General features: G+C 39.8%; 1 protein-coding gene across 9 annotated transcripts in view; it reads right to left on the reverse strand.

Moving 5' to 3' along the window:
- The window catches only part of ACVR1 (activin A receptor type 1), a 122657-nt gene that overhangs the window by 13685 nt on the left and 87590 nt on the right, over positions 1-21382 (reverse strand). For all 9 annotated transcript variants that reach the window (XM_023622945.2, XM_070240978.1, XM_023622944.2 and 6 more), the window contains 5 exons: positions 19959-20170; positions 15372-15471; positions 11611-11757; positions 4320-4595; positions 234-431 (listed from right to left, as the gene is read on the reverse strand). In XM_023622945.2, the coding sequence (XP_023478713.1) occupies positions 234-431; positions 4320-4595; positions 11611-11757; positions 15372-15471; positions 19959-20170 (933 nt within the window). The remainder of the gene's footprint in view (positions 1-233; positions 432-4319; positions 4596-11610; positions 11758-15371; positions 15472-19958; positions 20171-21382) is intronic.

Genomic DNA, 21382 nt, shown 5'->3' on the forward strand with positions numbered 1-21382 from the left:
CTCTTTTTCAACCATTATTTCCTCCAGTGTAATTAAAACACAGTGCCATTACATTCCACCTACCATAAATCATAAATCAAAATCAAAAGCAATAAATCAAATATAAATGCTGATAGCTTGACAAGTTATGATTCATGGACCAATGTGGACTTAAAGATTCCCTTTGCCCTTTTAAAGGTAACACAATCAAGAGGCTGCGACAAGGACAATATTATATTAGATCAGATACCTACCGTTGCTCACCATCCGCCTAGCCACTTCCCACAAGACAAGTCCAAAGGCCCAAATATCGACTCTCTTGTAAGAATCGAAACAATCCACCTGGATGGTTTCATCTAGAACTTCGGGGGCCATGTAGCGTTTGGTGCCCACACGGGGGTTGTTCCCCACGTCAAGCTGATTGGTGCTCTGGGAATGCATGACTGCCAGGCCTAAAAGGAAGGGGAAACAGTGTCAGTCAGCTCACTTCATACTCATAGAGGGTTGCTGAAGAATTTTAAACCAACTCCAATCAAAAGCACCCTCTTGTGGTATCCATGGTCACTGCTGCATTACACCCACAGTGATCTCTGGAACGCTTGTTTTGATGACTTCTGTGAGAGCAGCAAGGAGGAGTAATGCTAGAAACACTCTGAGGCTATTAGGTTAACATATGAACTTCCGAGACAAAAAGTTTCGGGTAAATAATAAACTAATCCATCAAAGCAATATGAGGCCAGTGTTGGAAGTCCACAGGAAAACAGACCCACAGGTTAAACGGGAGCCTCAAAGTATCTTAACAAGAAGCAAATTAAGCTCTCAGGCTGCACCCCAACTCCTACTAGTCTGCGAACACAAATTTCAAACAGTGTGAGACAGAGAATTTGAGGTAATTTATCACTCCATAAAGCGGCTACTGCTACAGGAACCGCTCCATCCCAAAGGGAAGAGCTGCTCCTCTGAGCAATAACACTGCCCAAAGCCACAGGCCTTTCTCCACAGTCACATGTCCAGAGAACACTAAACTGGACCTCAATTCAAAGCACAACTCTCATGTTAAATGGTTCTGAAGCACCTTCTTAAACCATGACTCATCTCGGAATTCCTCACTCAATTAGAGAGAGCTGGCATTCCTCACAGACCAGGGAGGAATAGGCAGATATGTGCATGGTTTATTTGAAAGTAGAATTACTTTTTGATGCGTATGCAGACCAAGTGAAAATGATTCTTGTCACACTCAAAATAATGAAAAATGCCAAAATGGAGCAAGCAGTCCCTGTAAACGTTTGCAACCCAATGATCCTTTGGGGATCCCTCAAGCCATCTAAGGAGCATGCTTCTCCTTCACTCTATGGCTTTGAATGTATGGGATGAGGACTCCGTATAATGCCAGGGAGACAGCACATATGTCATCTCAGCCTTCATAATTAGCAAAGATATTGGCAACTGCATTCAACTAAATCAGCCTGGTTCCTCTTCCCCTTATTTTTATAATCAACCCCAAGATTCTAAGGCTACTGTGTACATTTCCCAAACCACATATGCCCCTCCAACATTGCCAGAACCAAAGAATCAAAATAACAGAATATTAAAAAGGTGTAATTTAAATAGAGCATTAAGATACTAGCTGTGGTGGTTTAAAAATATGGGCACAAGTCTTTTGAAACTTCTCCCTTTAAGGAGTGAAGCTCAACTCTCATGCCTTGAGTATGGGCTGGACTACTGAACAGAATATGGCAGAAGTAAGTGCGTATCTCAAAATTAGAACACAAAAAGCATTTTGGCTTCCTATTTGCTCTCTCTTGGCTCACTCTTCATGTTACGAGGACACTCAAGTGCCCTGTGGAAAGGGCCATGATGAGGAACTGAGGCCTCCTGTCAACAGCCATGTGCGAGAGCCATCTTGGAAGTTCCTCCAGCCCTGATTCAAGCTTTGACTGTCACCCCCATGACCCTGAGCCAGAAGCATAAAGCTAAGTCATTCCAAGATTGCTGACCCTTAGAGGAATGTGTGCGATAATAAATTTGTGCTATTTTAAGCTAAGTTTTAGAGGTAATTTGTTACCCAGCAATAGATAATTATTACACTAACTAAAGAGACGAAACAACCAAATGCAATGTGTGAACCTTGGCTGAATTCTTGTTTGAAAAAACTGGAAAAGTTTGAAAATGGATATTAAATGATATTAAAGAATTACTGATAACTTTTAGGTGTGATAAACTGTGATTAAGCAGGAGATATATTTTGAAGTATTTTTACGGGATGCATTTTGACGTATTTAGGAGTAAAGTGTTGTGATGTCCGCAACTTATTTTCAAATGAATTAGCAAATATGTACACACAGCCACATAGAGATACAGCAAATACAGCAAAATTTTAAGAATTGTTAAATCTAGGCATTTTGGGTATGAATGATTCTTCTATTATTCTTTTAAACTTTCTGTATGTTTTGAATTTTTTTAATAATAAGTTAGAAAAATAAATAGAATAAATAATAAATAGGTATTTCTGCTAAAATACTGCTATTTTTGCAGTATTAATAACAGAACATGATTTCTAACAAGTGATCCTTCATTTCTGGGTATAAAGTGAAAAATTACATACAAACTGTGGTCTTCCAGCAGCTATCCCCTGTACTACCAATCTACTCCCCTGAATCAAGACCCCTTAACACAGACTTCTGCACAAATCCATGTATCCAATCAGAAGGCTGCAGGCCAAAAGAAATGTAGTTGAAGAATTAATCAGTGGGACTTACTGCAAAACTCCAGCCAAGTCCCATAAACCAAAGCCAACAGCTGCCTCCCTTTGTCCATCTTCCCTGGACCACTGGACTACAACCGCAGCTACCATTTGAATGATTTGCCAAGCATTTACAATAATCTCTCAATCTTATAAGAATCCTGTAAGGTGGGCATAATTGATTTTTAGTAACATGATTAACACATAAATGTGCTACTATAGAAGTTTCAAACAATACAGAAGTACAATGCATAGTGTCAAACACTGAAGTCCCCTTTACTGAGCCCCCTACCTTTGTCCTACGTATAAGCAGGGCAGCTCTTAGGGCAGGTAAGTAGATAGATAAAAAGACCTGCACAGAAATACCGAGTACATAATTGGGAAATTCAAATCACCCTGGGTCCAAAAGCACAGCATAAGTCTACACCACAACTCAACCTGCCTGCAAAAAGCTTTAGGGCCATGCATTCTCATACTTGGAAAAAAAATACTGTAAAATAATATCTCAACATGCACACACAGACTTTAGAGGGATTCAAAAGAAATAAATTTTCTTGACATGTCAAATCCCTTGTGTTCACCAACAAAAATAAATTTTATCATTTATATAATTAGAGCTAATATTGTCTAAACTTTTATCAAACAATAACCACTATGATATGAATATAAGATAAACCACTTTTTAATCAAGTAGAGTGAGGACTCTCAATAGTCCACTGAAATGAATACCCAAAATTACAATTCAGTTCTTATCAGCATAATTATTCAGCCAATATTCTAGGGGTCTAAAATGAATATGGTTTTACATAGAATGCCACTATAAATGAAAATAATCTTATTTATAATGCAATTAAAGCTACACTAAGCATTACCCTAACACCATAAGAATGAGCTATCCCAGCAGGACAAATGGTAAATTAGTTTGGGGATTTTTTTCCTCTTTCCCGATTGACAATTTTGCCTTGGTTACAGAACAACTACTTTAGAAACAATTTTTAAGACCAACTCATTCCATAGTTTGTTGAATTGTGTACCTGCTTCATCTAAAAGTTTATGAAATCAGAATGTGACAGTACTGGTTGCCTCTGCAGGTGGTCTGAGGCAGGGACCGGCTGCACAAGCACGAGGTGACTCTCTAGGGTAATGGGAAGGTGAGCATTTCAATTGTGATTTGAATTTTACAGCATTTGTCAAAATTCTGAGATTGTATACTTTAGATCTGTGCATTTCACATAAAATGGAAATTTTACCAGAAAAGAAAAAACTAAACAAATAAGGAACTCTAGTGAATGATACAGTGGTGTGCATGCTGAAGTCTTTGCAGGGAAGAACTCTTTTGTCTCTAATTTACTTTGAAATGTATCAAAGGTTAAGACGGACTGAGGAATGGAGGATGGATAGACAGGTGATAAAGCTTAAGAACAGTAGGGTGTTAACAGGAGAATGTAGGTGGTGGATATACAGTTGTTCACTGTGAAGTTATTTCAATTTGTCTGTATGCTTGAAATGTTAGGGGAGAAAAAGGATGCAATCTGGCTAAACATTGGAATACAATAAAAATAAAAACAGTAATTAAAAACTATTTTAAAAAATTTACCCAAATCTGCTATGCAACACTGTCCATTCTTCTTAACCAGGATGTTTTTGCTCTTTAAATCTCGATGAGCAATGGCTGGTTTCCCTTGGGTCCCAAATATCTCTATGTGCAGATGTGCAAGACCACTAGCTATGGACAGCACTATTCGCAGGCAGCTAACTGTATCCAGAGTAGTGAGCTGAAGATAGTCGTACAATGATCCCATTTCATGATAATGTGTGATTAACCACAATTGGGTACTGGAGTGTCTTGACGTCATGTCTGAAGCAATGAAACCTGGAGAGAGCAAGAACAAAACGAACAGACATGTGAGAATTCCACATTGTAACTTTTAGGATGGAAATAGTGACCCATACAGGAGATATCATCTGTAACAAAAAATAATTAAACTAACCAACTACTATAAAAGGTGGTCTACAGAGGCATCAACAGAGAAAAATAATAGTATTTATTCAATAAAAGGGCACTGCTAATGAACAGGAAATTTTCATATTCATTTCCATTGTAAATAATCCTTTAAAAAAATATTTTACATTGCATTAAGATTCAGATAGGAGTAATATCGTTGTGCCTACTCATGATGGTGCCAAAGTCTTCATCATGCTGACATTCCAAGCACAGATCATTCATCAACCACCCAAAAAGAACACAACCTAGAACCTGGACACCCGTGTTCTAGTCTCGACTCTGCCTGTGATTCGCTGTGTAACGTTGGGCAACTCATTTAGGCTCTTTGGAATATCTCTGCTCAGATGTAAAACAAAGGGGTGAGTTTACATTAAGTGATTAACTGATTCATCAAATTAAAAAAAGGAACCAATCAAATATAACAAGCACCTATGACGCTCTTTGTCAGTCACACAGGAAAACCAAGATGACAGTGTTTGTTGGCTAGAAAAGACAGATATAAAAAGGAAAAATTACAATATAATGTGAACAGTACTGTAGCATATACCTGCAAAGGGCAACATGAGCCCAGAGATTTTTCTAGACATTCTGAGGGGACTTTTGAGCACACTGAAAGAACTCTGGAAGTCAGAGGCACTTCCAAACCTATAAAATAAATTCTGATGTATGTGCTTGCCTTTTCTGCTACAGAGATTTTCTAGCATTATTCATATATATATATATATATGTATAGAACTATAAATATATATACATATATACATATGAACCTTATGGACAGTGAAATTTGGGACATATAAATAGAAAAGAAAATTTAAAAGAAAAACAGATATGCCTTGAGGAAGAATTAAATAACTTGTGAAAGTGTAATGTAAAAGGAAAATACATGAAAATGCCTTACACTTGCTTAGTACTTTATATAAATTTTACGTCACTTTCACATATATTTTCTCACGGGATTTTTCTCAATAGACCAGTAAGATAAAGATCACAGTACTCATTTTGCAAATAATCAAGTTGCTGCTGGGAGATGCCAAGGATCACACAGCTTTTAAGTTGCTCCCAGCTCCAAGTTTGGGGCTAGCTGTTCCGGCACGTCATGCCTTGCACAGGAAGGCTCTGGGAATAAAAGTCCCCTATCTGACCATCATTGTCAACAAGAGAAGTGGCTAATACCATTGAGTACTAACAATGCGCCAAGCACTCCACATGCCATCCTCCAAAAGACCACATGATGCGGGTAGATTACATCCTCGACTTTCAGGTCTGTAATGGTCCCCGGCACACACACTCTTACCCACTCTAGCATTCTGCCCTCAAACAAGCTGACCTCCTCAGAGAAAGACAATTTGACATCTGCAGAGTGAGCTGAATAACATTTCCACATCTTGATCCCCTACCTCTTTCTCCCTCTTCTTCTGAGCCAGTTCCCACAGCCAGCCTTCGTCTCTCGCTTCTTCCCTACTCTCCATTCTGTCTTCTTCTCCCTGTAGCTGTTTCTCATAGAGCCCTCAGCCGGCCATAGTATGAATCAAAATGTGTACTCAGACATTAGTTGTTCTTACTTAAGAAAATGTTCCTGCTTTATCATTTTAAGCCAAATGATATTAATCTTTAATGACTTTCTCAAAAATAAATATCCCACTCAAAAGAAATTAAATTATAGTTGTATATTTCTGTAGCCTCTACTGATTTCTCGGCCCAAGGGAGAATAGTCTCTGATTAAATAAATAAATAAATTTTTATTCTCTCACTTTCCCTAAGCTCCCTAGGTCTTAGAGAAGGATTTTGTCTGTCCTGTTAATTATGCTCTAGACCTTCAGGAAAAATTACCTCAAATAAGCAGGATTTTTTTAAACTGTTTCTCTCTCAAGTGTGTATTATATAACTACACTTGCTTCAAAATGCTAGAGCATTTTTATGGGATTTTTGCACTTTGAGTCAAAGCACTCTGCTGTCAGCGAAGGTTGAATAGGTACCCATAAGTTGGAACGCAGGCACAGCTATTGGCTATGTTTATAAGAAGCAGAGAAAGCGATTAGGTTAGAAGCCTCTTATATTAACAGCCAAAGTCATCCTCCCAGGCTCCTCGAGAGCTAAAATATAGTCAGGCCATCACTTAATGACAAGGATATGTTCTGAGAAATGCATCATTAGGTGGGTTTGTTGTTGTGCGAACATCATCGAGTGTACTTACACAAACCTAGACGGGATAGCCTACTGCATACCGAGGCTATATGGAATAGCCTATTGCTCCTAGGCTACAAATCTGTAGAGCATGTTACTGTTCTGAATACTGTAGGCAATTGTAACACAATGGTAAGTATTTGTGTATATAAACACAGAAAAGGTACAGTAAAAATATAGTATAAATGGTAAAAAATGGTACACCTGTATAGGGCACTTACCATGAACAAGAGCTTGCAGAACTGGACGTTGCTCTGGGTGAGTCAGCGAGTGAGTGGTGAGTGAATGAGAAGGCCTAAGACATTACTGTACACGCCTAATGGCTTTATAAACATTGTACACCTAGGCTACACTAAATTTATAAAAAAACATCTTTTTCAATAAACCTTAACTTACCGTAACATTTTTACTTTATAAACTTTTAAATTTTTTTTAAACTTCTTGTCTCTTTGATAATAACATTCAGCTTAAAAGACAAACACGTTGTACAGCTGTAGAAAAATATTTTCTTTCTTTATATCCTTATTCTATAAGTTTTCTATTTTTTTTACTTTTTAAACTTTTTTGTTAAAAACTAAGACAAACACACATTAGCCTAGGTCCACACAGGGTCAGGATCATCAATATCACTGTCTTCCACCTCCACGTCCTGTCCCACTGAAGGTCTTCAGGGGTAATAACATGCACGGAGCCATCATCTCCTATGATAACAATGCCGTCATCTCCTATGATAACAATGCTGTCATCTCCTATGACAATGCTGTCTTCGAGAATACCTCCTGAAGGACTTGCCTGAGCTCTTCTTCAGGAGGCAGGTGATCTCACACAAGTCAAGTAAAACTGCCACCTTGGTTTCCTCATTTGTAAGATAAAGATAATATCATCATCTATGTCCAAGGTTATCGTGAAAATAAAAGAGCTATTAGGGAAAATGCTCCATCTCATGCGTAATACACAGTAAGTGTCCGAGAAGAGTTGGTTATTATCATACAGTCATGCACCGCGTAACGACGTTTCAGTCAACCACAGACCGCCTACACAACAAGTCCCATAAGATTAGCACCTTATGGCCTAGGTGTGTAGTAGGCTACACCATCTGGGTTTGTGTAAGTACACTGTATGATGTTCACATGACAAAATCATCTAACGATGCATTTCTCAGAACATATTCCTGTCATTAAGCAAGGCAGGACTGTATTTTAAAATAGCTCAGGGTTCAGTTAAAACCAGAACAATTTTGTAACTTAGTATCCTCTGCAAGTAGTTTCCTTCCAACTGGTCTCAAAAAACTCTGACTAATTAAATGGTTCAGCAGTACCTTTTAAGAGTATGAGACGGTTCTGGAGATAAAGGGTGGTGATGGTTGCACTATGTCAACATACTTCATGTCACTGAGCTGTACACTTAACATGATTAAAATGGTAAACTTTACGTATATTTTACCACAATTTTATTAAAAAAGAACGTAAGACGAGACTCTGGAGTAAAATTCTCACATTACTCAAATTCCTTGGTTTTAGTGATGAGGAAAAGAATGTTTGAAACATACAATTTTGGCCTAAAGTCACACAGTGGGCCTCTAATGGTGCTGAGTAGAAACCAGCTTCCCAAACTCCCAAACCACTGCTCCTGCCACCACACAACAGAGCGTCCCATTATTCACTTATCTGTTGACTTCTACACCAGACAGCAGAAGGAACAATGGAAATCCAAACTAATTGTCTGCGAGATATTGTTTTAGGAGGATAAACAACAAGGGCCCAGAGTTTTATATGTATGCATATAGGTATGTATGTATGTATGTATATGTATATGTGTGTGTGTCCACGTGTGTGTGCATGTAATTTAATTATGTTTTTTGGGAGGCTGGAGTTAGCAATACTCAAGGGTGGGAGGAAATCATGGTCTGATATTCAAAACAATATGCTCTTCTGATAGAAAAGAAAATGACCACAGAAAACTTTAAAGTCTCTACCTCCAGAAAACTGGTAAAGCAGGGAAAGAAATTTAACAAATTTCTAACAAATTTCTAATGGTGCATTTCTACGAGCTTTCCCCACTAAAAGGACTACATGGTAAGATCAATCCATATGGCTATAATTATGATGAGGGTGGAAAGATCTCATGATTTCAGAACTTCCATGGAGCACGAGTACTAAGAAGTGGACAATGTTTTACCCTGTGTGATCACACTGAGGGAACCTAACTTCCCCCACATGAATCATACGGCAAAGGTGACTTTCAAATTTCTCTTGTGATTCAGTCTAATTTAATAAATATTTACTGAGCACCCAGCACGTGTGGGGTACTGTCATCAGCACTGAGTATGAAACCAAAAACAGTGGAAATAATTCTTGTCCTCTGTGTACAATGGAGTGTATCATTCCAGGTCATTTAACTCAGGAGCATGGATAAAGTGATTACCTGCACAGCACAGTGATATCTAGAGCATTTTGCTCAATGAACCTGGGGGCCTCCTGAGTATGAGAAGTTTTGCCTGAACATGCCCTTCCTTCAATGAGTCTCAGATCCCACATGCTTCTTAGAGTATGCGCACCTGCCCATTAAGAGTAATTCTAGTGTTTAAAGATAAGTACTTCTTGTACATCACAGCTTCTAACATAACCAATGCTTTATCCCTTGCTCAACCTCAGTCTGTTCCAGTGTCAGCGGAAAAATCAGGACATTTAAGGGTAATTTTGATTGCAGATGAATTTTCACCTCATACTCTGACAACAGAATCTAAGAAACAATTCCATTATAGCTAACTACCATGTTGGGTACAGAACCGTGATTAGGAGTTAGACTGCCTGGAGTCTATCACAGCTCCATTGTTTAACTTGCCGGGTGATGTTAACCTTTCTGTACCATGGTTACCTCATGAGTTAAAAGTAGGAAAATAAGAATATCTACCCTCTTATGGTCGTGGTGAGGATTACGTGAGAAAACGCACTTAGTGCATTTAAAGCAGTGCTGGCTGCATACTAACAGGTCATTATTGTTGTTACACATATGCATCTACCTGCAACACAAGGCTGCGTGTGGTAAGAGTCATAGCAGAGGTACACAGTGAGGGAGTGCAGAAAAGCACAGTTAAATCCACTGGGCGAAACTGGAAGGGAACTGAGAAGTTCTGTTTTATATTTTTGAGGAAGATTAGTCCTGAGCTAACATCTGCAGCCAATCCTCTTCTTTTTGCTGACCCGGGCCCTGAGCTAACATCCAAGCCCATCTTCCTGTACTTTATATGTGGGATGCCTACCACAGCATGGCTTGCCAAGCGGTGCCATGTCCACACCCGGGATCCGAACAGGCGAACCCCGGGCCGCCAAAGCAGAGCGTGCGCACTTAACCACTGTGCCATGGGGCTGGCCCCAACACTGAGAAATTCTGATTAAGGACAGGGTGGTTGGGGGAAGGGATAGGGACAGTGGGTGATCAAGAACAACATGAACAAAGGCACAGACATCTGAATGTTCATAGCAATCCCAAGGAACGGTAAATATCAGAAGTGGCTGCATATGGGCATATCTGTAGAGGAAGCTTTAGAGACTCCTTGAGACCCCAAAATAGAGAGAGTATGGATTGCCAGGACCAGAAGTCACAAACGCTGCAGGCAATGTGGGAGTCATCAAAGACACATTGAGCAGAAGTATCTCAGCTCCCCAGCGGAAGATAACTCAGTGTGGCGAGATGGATTGGAAACGGGGAGGCCAACAGCAACAACACAAGTGAGGTAATGGCTGGGGCCCAAGGAGTAAGCGAAGGGGAGAAAACAACAGCAGAAACTGGGACAATTCTGAGCCGGAACATACCACCATACTGTTGAAGCAAAGCTTTGGATGACTGTCAAACCATTATTTGCAGACAACTTGACTCAGGTTTAATACTAAAGTGACAGTACTGGAATAGAAATAAACCCTGGCAACGCCCTTCCTATAAGCCAAACCTAATCCAATAGCCATGAAGTGGCCAACACTATCCTGCAGAGAGTCAGATTCTATACAAACCTTCTATCTGCTATTAAAGAACTACTGCTCCAGCATTCATCATACATGTATTAGTATAAACACATTTAGAGAAACTTTTCAAAAATATAGAAGTCAATGGGCACAAAGAATATTCTCACCTTTTATATTTATATTTATATATAGCAGTATTTCAATGGGCTCTTCGCATATTTCACAAATGTTTCTGAGCTTTAGTTTCCAAATTAAAATGCATGCTAAATCCCTCTGTAAATCTGGGCTTTAAAAACGATGCCTAGTTTGAGGGAATGTGCATTTAATTACGATGTCCCTGGGAGCTGTGAATCTCTAGGAAATCGTCCAAAGATCTTTCTTAGTTTGATTCAAGTAATAAATATTCAAAAAGGGTGGGGTGAGTAGCACAACCAAGGAAGCCTTGAAGTGAACAATATGGGGCAAATTTTTGTTGTTTAAATAACGACCTGCAGAATAAGAATTAGCAGTAACGATTTCCTTTTCATCATCCAAAGAATCTTCAAACTTAGCTTCTTTGCAGACTTAAATAAGAAATTGGTGTTCAAAGGAAATTAAACAGTATATAAATGCTGATGATCCCTATATTGCTTTTCAGGAGAGACTCGCAAATTCACATATACCAAATCAGAGAGGGCAACGGCAGGCAATTATTTCTTTCTAGATACAATCAACGAGGGGATTATCTTTGTACTTACCTAAAATATTTTCATGCCTCAGCATCACCGTGTTGTATAATTCTGTTTCTCTGAACCATGACTTCTCATCCCGGGAGGAGAAGATCTTCACAGCGACATTCTCCCCTTGCCAGCTGCCCCTCCACACTTCTCCATACCTGCCTTTCCCTGTTGGAAAGCAACACAGAGGCGACATTGGACAGGAGGACAGAAGTGGCCAATAAACTTCATGCCTGCAACTCTTAATCCCTCCCATTGTTTACTCTGAAAAACTCAGTTCGGGGGTATAAATACCACAACCTTTTGCCTGTAAAGACATACAAAAATAAAGTGGAACCTACCCCTACAATCCACCCCATCGTGATAACAAATTAAACACCGTTGGTATCTCCATTGTACAATTAACTGCTAATTACAAGGCTGACATTTAAATTCCTCTAGTAAAAGGTATGAAATGCATATGGTTTTTAAAAGTACATGAAAGTTAGTGAAACTTAGATAATGATAGATTATTAGACTTCAGTGTTGTGTTGAAAACCAAAAAAAGCGTATGTGGCTAAATTAATTGGCTTACTTGATTCCTTCCTTTCAGACAGGATCAACATAGGCACTTTCTAAGAGTCCAGATCTGTGAATTTACATATGCACTTATATTTTTCACAAAAGAGACTATGAAGTTTGACATGTGTGTTCTGAAGGACTTTAAAAAACATACACACACCAACAACAGAGAAAACAATACTGTGTAGGAGACTGACAAGCAGCCACTGCCATTCCTAAAGGATTTCTTGGCAGAGAATGTATTTCAAAAGAGGATTTGCAAAGTCTTAAATACATAATCCCAGAACAGTTCTGATTTCTGACATTGGTCATGGGTATTTGCTTGTTAGACAGCCCCTGTGATGCCCCAAGTGGGCTACACTGAAAAGGCCACTTGGAGAAGACGTCTTCACAAACGTGGCGATTAGTTGTGATCTGATCTGTTGGGTGCATGCCCCCTCCTACAGCAAGACCACAACTGTCAGCCTCTCAACTACGTGCTCCCTCTCCCATTCTTCTCTTTAATTATAGGTAGGGGTGATCAAGGAGGTTGGGGGGAGGAGGTAATTACCACAAGACTATGGGGATCAGCACGGGGTATAACCAAGGGTAAAGACATTTGCAGCACCTAGATAACGATGCAGCAGGAAATACAACGTGCAGGGCAGCAGGGCTCTCTACCAAGGCCAGTGGCTGCTGGGAATCTCTGCTTGTAATAAGCAGCTGCAGCACCACCTGCATAGACAGGAACGCAGCTCTTTGCTGAAAAACTAAGCCACTGAGAACCCAAACAGGCAGAGAGAAAGCATGTCTGTCCAGGTGATTATGTCTTGAAACACAATCAAAAACCACTCAATCTGGATTCCCTTAGGATAAACAATGTCCCCATTAAATACCAACAAATCATCTAAACGGGTGTTAAATGTGGCCAGTCAGTGGTCATTGTGGGCCACTGTCAGGTCACAAAAAGAGCATTTAGTGCAGGATTAATTTTAATAAAATCTAGTACAGGATTAATTTTAATAAAGTCATAGCAATTGCCCAGCATTTGAAGTTCAAGATGAAAGGTGGTGCTAAGATGCTACAAAAATCAGCTGCTAGAAAATGGTATGCTAATCTTTTCCTGCCTTTGATTCCATTCTGCATCTTTATTTGCCCTTTCTCCTCATATTGCCATTAGGAAGGAGAGAAAAGTATCCTAGAGAATTGTGGACATTACTATAAAGTTGCCTTAAACCCGTTTTTTAAAGAAAACAGAGATACATGTCAGGGTACGTAGATAGAATTAAAATAGAAACCTATTTTAATGGTTTTCAAATGTTTTTAAGTTGTCAAATGCTTTTTGTAAATGCAGCCTTATGCAGAAGTCCCTAACAACAGAAGCAGAGCTACCCAAAAGTCCGGGCCATAGAGGCCCAAAAAGGGATCCCTAATGCACCTGAATTATAGGGGTTCACGGACCACCATCTGTTAACAACTGATCTAGTCCAACTTCCCGTGTTTCTGAACCAAAAATGATAACATATCTCCAGGCAGTTCATCACACACGTTTTATTCAAGGCTGTACCACATGAACGCTAACTACAAGCTACTGAAAAGATACCGTTTTTATTAAAGTGTTTAGCACTACACCAACGAAACGCTACAACTGAATTTACACTATTTCAAAAAAAGATGAATATCTAGACAACCAGAAACAGTACATATTTTTAAAGCTGCCATATTATTTTGCCCTTGGACACTGGGGTTAGTCTCTGAGGGCTGATCTTGTGATCTGCTGCTCTGTGAATGGACAGTGGCCACGGGACAGGAGGGTGGGGGGTAAGCAAGACAGGTAAATGTCCCCCCTTCGCTGCCTCCTCACCACTTTCCAGACACCCTTGTTCATAATCAAACAGGATGTTAGCCAGTACAACCAGGGACCCTGGTTATATGCAATGAGCACATCTGGGGCTTTTCCATTGTTATTTTCTCTGCTCACAGTCCACTATGGAGGAGAGGCATGAAGTGGCATTCAGAAACAGCCACAGTAGCTGCAGACCTAGAGAAAAGGCCACAGGCTCCTGCTGGCCGCCTCTGTGCCTGGAGGTGGCAGTCTCTGCTCTTACTACCTCTGCCCGTTCCCCTTTCCACTATTGGGTTGTGGGGGAGGGGTGTCCTGGTTTCCATGAAAACAGTAAGAAAAGCCAGAGGCTAGCAGCTAAGTGATAGAGGTAGCTTGTGATAGCCAGCTGCCTCCCAAAAGCTTCAAAGTCCAGCCCAAAGAAAGCAGGAGGGCTGGGAGAGCACGGAGACGTCGCCAACCCATTCGACTACTGTGGCCATCCCTGCATGCCATCTACAAGGGAAATTAAAGAAAACGACCACATGGCTCTCAAATACCCGCCATGTAAAAGTAAAACTAATCAAAATCAGGACTTATAAAAAGCATTTTGCACCATCTTCCTAGAGGACAATCTGGCAATATATAAAAACAAACCATAAAAAAGTCACAAATTTTGACCCATGAACCACAATTTCTGGGAATTTATTCTGAGCCCTCAAAAGAAAGAAGCAACGTGTGCAAAAACTTTTTCAAGTAGTATTGTTAAGGTTAAACTATATTCAATAGACTATTATTACACAATCTTTTAAAATATGTATGATGTATACAAATATATTGAAATATGTGTAGGCTTAAAAGGGACACAAATGATATACACACTATGATTATATTTACATATAAATATGTTGATATAAGGGGAAAATGTGAGAGGCCATAGATAAATGTATATAGCTCTTGCTTAAATAAAGCAATTACAAAGGTAGCTTTAGCAAATTTACTTCATTTTTTTTTTTAAAGCAGAGGAAGAGTGAGAGGGATTAGAGAATTGTAATTAGCAACTTTGTTGTCCAAATACTTACTCCAGATCACTCAATGCCTACAGTCAGGAGCAGTCATATTAATTCATTTTCAAGCACTTCCATCATCCCAAAGGGTCTACCTGCAGCTGAAAGCTTTTGACGAGGGATTCTCTACACTAATGAGTGACAGATTCCTTTGACAAGAAGTTCAAAAAGATCAGGTGCTTCAACACGAGTCCCCGAGAACAGAGACATAGCTATATGACACGGCTGCCCCGCATCTCCTGACATTTAACAAGCAACAGACAACAAGACGCAGATTGTCCAAGTTCCATCCTACTTCTAGAACCCCATCTAACATTGTACATAACCTTCAAAGAAAGGGAAAAAAGAATTACCGACACACTCCAACAGAGTGATCTGACGAGCCACTGTTCTTTGTACCAGAAAAGGTAGGCCAGAGCCGCTTCCTGATGTACACGAATGATCCAATAAATCCTGTGTGTCAAGACAAGGAGAAAAGGAAACTGTGAGAAACAGCTCCCAGTTTAGAGTAAGAGCAGGCATGTCAGTCGCACAGAGGCGGCAATCCTGGACACGTGGCCCGTTAATGTGCATGGAAAGCCCCACTGGAGGAAGGACTGATTTTATTTCTTATGAAAACCAGAAGTTGGCCCTTTCCCTAATACGTGACAGGTTTTCCTGAGGGATAAGTAGTCCTTTCTTGCATCCAGGGTTTTAGAAAAAAATATACCAAAAAAAAGAAGCTAGGTGGACAAAGTTGAAGACGCAAATTATAAAGTCCAAGTGCAAGGGCTGAGCACAGGGGAAGCAGTAAAAGAAGAGTAAGTGAAGCAAAAAGAGGAGAAAGGGCCTCCAAGTAGAAAGGCTGGGTGTAATGGACCATATTCTGCTCTGCTCATAAATATCCACCAAAGGATCCACTTTAGCAGACATGCCAGCTAAGGAACTCGAATTAGGAACAGACAAATTAGGAATAAAGAACAAACAACTCTAATATCGTTGGTAGGGAAAGCCTCCAATGGCCATGTGGGTCATCCAACTGGTATACTCAAGCAGAGAGGGGCTACCTGGATGGAGGTCACCTTTCAGGCCGGGGAGGAACAGAAGGGTCACAAAAATTAACAAGTACAACTCATTTCTTGATATGAAATTACCCACAAATCAGAAAGAGAAAAAAATAAAACTTTCATTAGAAACATAAAACCACGTCCCAAATCTACTTCTAAAACTGAATATACTGTAAAAAAGATTCCCTGTTAGTTCATTCATAAAGTTTTCCTTCTTCTTCTCAGTGCAAGCCAAGAAGCAGAAGTCTTTTTGTATCAGGAATGGATTGTCGAGAACAAACAATATGGTGCCCATGGTGATGGTGGTAAGGTTGCGGCAGTGTTGACCTAACATTCGCCAAAGCTCATCCCTTCCCAAACGCTTAGCTGGCCTGGGAAAGCCATACACTGATTTGTTTAAATTTCATCTTCCTTTTCTTACTCTGAGCACCACTGTGAAGTACTGTTGGTCAGCAAAATTACCAAAATCTGAACATCCAAAGGAGTAAATTTAGAATCCTTAAAAATCACAAAATGGATAATCAACGAGAAATTGAATATAGATCATGTAGTTTCACATCTCCCTAACCATTCTCTTTTGCTGTTATTTTTCTCTTTGTTCCTTCAATATTTTTGAGAGAATAATTCTGAAAGTTAAACTAATGTGTTGTTTATTCGAATTGTATAATCCTGGTTCTAAACCTAGTTCACAGGGGCTGGCCTGGTGGCGCAGTGGTACAGTTTGTATGTTCCGCTTCGGTGGCCCAGGGTTCACTGGTTCAGATCCCGGGTGCGGACCTACACACTGCTTGTCAAGCCATGCTGTGGCAGGCGTCCCACATATAAAGTAGAGGAAAATGGGCACTGATGTTAGCTCAGGGCCAGTCTTCCTCAGCAAAAAGAGGAGGACTGGCAGCAGATGTTAGCTCAGGGCTAATCTTCCTCAAAAATATAAAATAAGTAAATAAATAAATAAATAAACCTAGTTCATAGACTTAATGGGGGGAGAGGGGAGTCAACCGAAGACTGACAAACATCTACTTCAACTCTTGGGCTTCCAGGCTTCTTTTTCAATGTAGCAAAGCTGTTCAGTAAGGTACGCTTTGTTGAATCACGTAAATGAGGATATTGCTTAAATAAGCAAGTACATAGATCGATAATGACAACATGATTTTGTTTTCTGGGTTTTTTGTGCTGGGAAAGATTTGCCCTGAGCTAACATCTATTGCCAATCTTCCTCTTGTTTTCTTTTTTTGCTCCCCAAAACCCCAGTACATAGTTGTATATTCTAGTTGTAGGTCCCTCTAGTTCTTCTGTGAGCTGCCACCACGGTGTAGCTACTGACAGACAAGTGGTGTGGTTCCACACTCAGGAACCAAACCCAGGCCGCGGAAGCAGAACATGCCAAACTGTAACTAGTAGGCCATCAGGGCTGGCATGACAACGTGTCTTAAATAGTCCTCTTTACTGCATTATCATATCCTGATATACTGTCATCTAACACGGTTGAGTTGAGAAGACTCTTTGAGCATACACTCCCATTCCTCTTTCAAAGTAATAGAAGCTATTTAAACAGTAATTTACACTAGATATGCTTATTATTGCCCATGATAATCAGTTACGTTAGCAGTTCTGAGGAACGAAGTTTTAGAATCTTGCTTTACTAAAGCATCGTCAGGATTCAGACTTAGATCTTCTTGCTACTAACTCAATAAACTCGCTTAATTTTCCTTAAAACTTGAAATAAACTTCTAAGTACATTTCTAGCAAAAACTCTCTCTCTACTTTTTGAAACAGAAACATCCTTAGTTCCATCTTTTCCCGGTTTCACCATACACGATTTAAACAGGTAGGTAAAAGGAAGATAAACAAGATTCCTTCTCCCTTTTGCATACCAAAAAGGACACTTGACGGGTGGCCCAGGGAGGGGGAAAGCAGCGGAATGGACTATTGCCCAGCCTGTATGGGCCACCACCAAATGTTTTAACAACGCGCCAGGCACCAGAGCAACAGAGACTGGTGAGGACAAGTCTTCCCCAGCAACAAGGAAGTCGCAGGGCAGGCTTAACTGCAGGACTACTTTTACTTTTAAGCTTGTCACCTAGCAGAACAAGACTTAATAAAGAGGATCTTATGCAGTACATGGTCATGGCATTAAATAGCATGGAATCACATGACAAAGTTATTACGTCAGTCGTTCTTCCATTCATCAGATTATGACAGAGAGAGTCTCGATTTGGTATTGGTAAATCTTTAACATCTCTCTAACACTGACTAATCTTTGTCTTTTTCAGCACAGGCATCAGACCCAGCATAGTATCCCTTTAGAATGTTAGTACTCTTCTCTTCTGCACCTTTATGGTAACCTATTTATAGTAAGTGATTCCCTTTTCTCATTCAAAGTTTCTTTAAAGTTAACACTTGAGGAGCCAGCAGTGTGGCCGAGTGATTAAGTTGGCACACACCACTTCAGCGGCCCAGGGTTTCAATGGTTCGAATCCTGGGTGCGGACATGGTACCATTCATCAGGCCATGCTGAGGTGGCGTTCCACATAGCACAACCAGAGGCATTCACAATTAGAATACACAACTATGTACTGGGGGGCTTTGGGGAGAAAAAGAAGAAAAAAAAAAGAGAGAAGATTGGCAACAGTTGTTAGCTCAGGTGCCAATCTTAAAAAAAAAAAAATTAACACTTGACAATTTTAAAAAGTAAAAAAAGGAAGATGGCCACACTTTTTCATGTGATTTCATCCTTTTAAAATATGCAAAAGAGTAACTTTAAAACATATAAATAGGGACCAGCCTGGTGGCACAGTGGTTAAGTTCACACGTTCTGCTTTGGTGGCCCTGGATTCGCCAGTTTGGATGCCAGGTGCAGACCTACACACCACTTGTCAGGCCATGCTGTGGCAGGCGTCCCACATATAAAGTAGATGAAGATGGGCACGGATGTTAGCTCAGGGCCAGTCTTCCTCAGAAAAAAAGAAGAGGATTGGCAGCAGATGTGAGCTCAGGGCTAATCTTCCTCAAAAAAAAAAAAAAAAAAAATATATATATATAAATACAATGGTTTCTAACCCTGTGCTATCCATTAGGGAGGCTACTAGCCACATGCTGACACTGAGCAAATGAAATGCAGCTAGTCTGAACTGACAGATGCTCTAAGTGTGAAACACACACCAGATTTTGAAAACTCAGTTCAAAAAAAAGAGAATGCAAATATCTCCATAATTCTTTATGATTATATATTGAAAGGATAATAATTATATATATTAGGTTAAATATATTGTTAAAATTAATATCACCTGTGGGTTTTATTTTTTGACTTTTTTTAAGGTAGCTGCTAGGAAATTTAAAATGATAAATGTGGCGCAAGAATTTCTGTTGGACAGCTCTGGTGTAACCAAATGACTACACTCCACAAGGGGGCAGCACAGGAGCAGGAAAAATTTAACAGCTGCTTTTTTTGGATGTCAAGTTTTAGTCTTAAATTACAGGGTGCTGAATTAATCTAGAAGGGAAAGTGATTTTTAATATTAAGCAAAAAGTGCTTTTTTGGAAAGCACTTTCATTGCTAAAAATAGAGCAACTAAGTACCATAAACTCTAACACCACCCCCCAAAATTATAGGCAGCCATTCTCTGTTCCTTTTCCCTTACTCCCCAAAAAAAATAACTACGAAGAATTTACTAAAATAAATCTCCTCCCTCATTTAATGTCAATGTCTGTCTAAAATAAATGTTCTCACACAGGGGAGACTAAGCATATGCTTCCTTAGGACGTGAGTGACCAGTGGTATGAGTGCACACCGTCCAGTCACCCGCTGACTGGGCAGCGTTTCATGCTGGAAAAGAAGAAAGTGTCTTCAGCCATCTTCATTACACTCGGGATTCCCTGGGGTCACAAACTCACTGCTAACGTGCTGTCTCCAACATTGGTGGTGATGAGCCCTTCGATGGTGCCGTACTCCACATCTCTGGGATTGAGGCGTTCTTGGTTGCGCCTTTTAAATTTTCGGAGAGCAACTCCCAGTATGCAAGCCAGAAGGCACACTGCAAACACCACGGACAGAATAATGAGGCCAACCTCCAAGTGGAAATTCTGTGTTCCAGGAAAGGATTTCCCTGGAGATGGGGGAGAAAAGGGTAATTGGCTGTAAGGAACACTATTTACGTATTATTTAGCATAACCAGTACCCTAACAAGTAGCTCCTGATCCTGACCACAAAATCTCACAAGTCACAAAGCTTTAAAACTGAAATACTTCCTAACGCCTGGCCAACAGCCCAGTCATTTTAATCATTATTCATTTAGACACACCTGGAGTTTGAAAAAATTCCACTGAGAACCAACTGTATTAATGCACGTATGCGAAAAAGCTTTTAAAATATAAAGTACTATACAAATCTCTAATACTGCTCTTATGAACTCGGATTTGATCTGTAAGGATGTTTGATCATCAAGCCCTTACAGACAGACATGGTGCTGTAATATCCCCATGAGAAACTGCTGAGTTCAAACTGAATTACCCAACCTGTGGTCTCTCTCTCCAACGTATCTTGGATGCCTACTGCTGAATTCTCATTGATCTTTTTACATCACGATTTCTGCCTAGGAACCTACTCATTCATCTGTTCTTTGACTCAGTCAACATTCATTCCCTGGTTCGCTCACTTTCCTAATCACTCATTCACCCCTTCCTTTAGACATTATTACATCACCCATTCAAACATTCGTGCATTCATTCAAACACACATCTCACTCAAGCAAATATTCAGAAAGACTTTCTACCTGCCTAGTGAGGAAAAGCAAAATTTCTTAGTTGGATAGTGATGGTCCATAATAAAAAGGTCCCGAAACAATCATCATCTTTGCATTTCAGACCCGTTCATGACATTATGTCACCAAGCCCTGCTCTTCCTCACACATGCCTTACTCTTTTCCATGTGCCTGGTGCCTTCAGCCATCAAATCTCAAGCCTAACTTCCTTTATACATTTCTTTTAACTTTCCAAATCCAAATTAATCAACGACTTGGCACGTAATACTCTATGATATGTGTCACTTATACGATAAAGTGTAAAACTAATTATATAAAACATTAAATTATAAATATTGTGCCTCCCTAATGAGAAATTCCTTAAGAAAATAAATTTTCTATTACAACAAAGTCTAGCAGAGTGCTCTGCAGATAAGAAACTTTCCATACTGTAGACACAATTTTTGTGCAAATACAGACATTTCTTCATGTCCCTTCACTCTATTAATAACATTTAACTCACAAAGTTTTAGTTTACTCCATCAAGTACTCTTTTAGTTTTAACCATTTAAATACTTG

The sequence above is a fragment of the Equus caballus genome, chromosome 18, assembly GCF_041296265.1.
Source record: "Equus caballus isolate H_3958 breed thoroughbred chromosome 18, TB-T2T, whole genome shotgun sequence".
Lineage (NCBI taxonomy): Eukaryota > Metazoa > Chordata > Mammalia > Perissodactyla > Equidae > Equus > Equus caballus.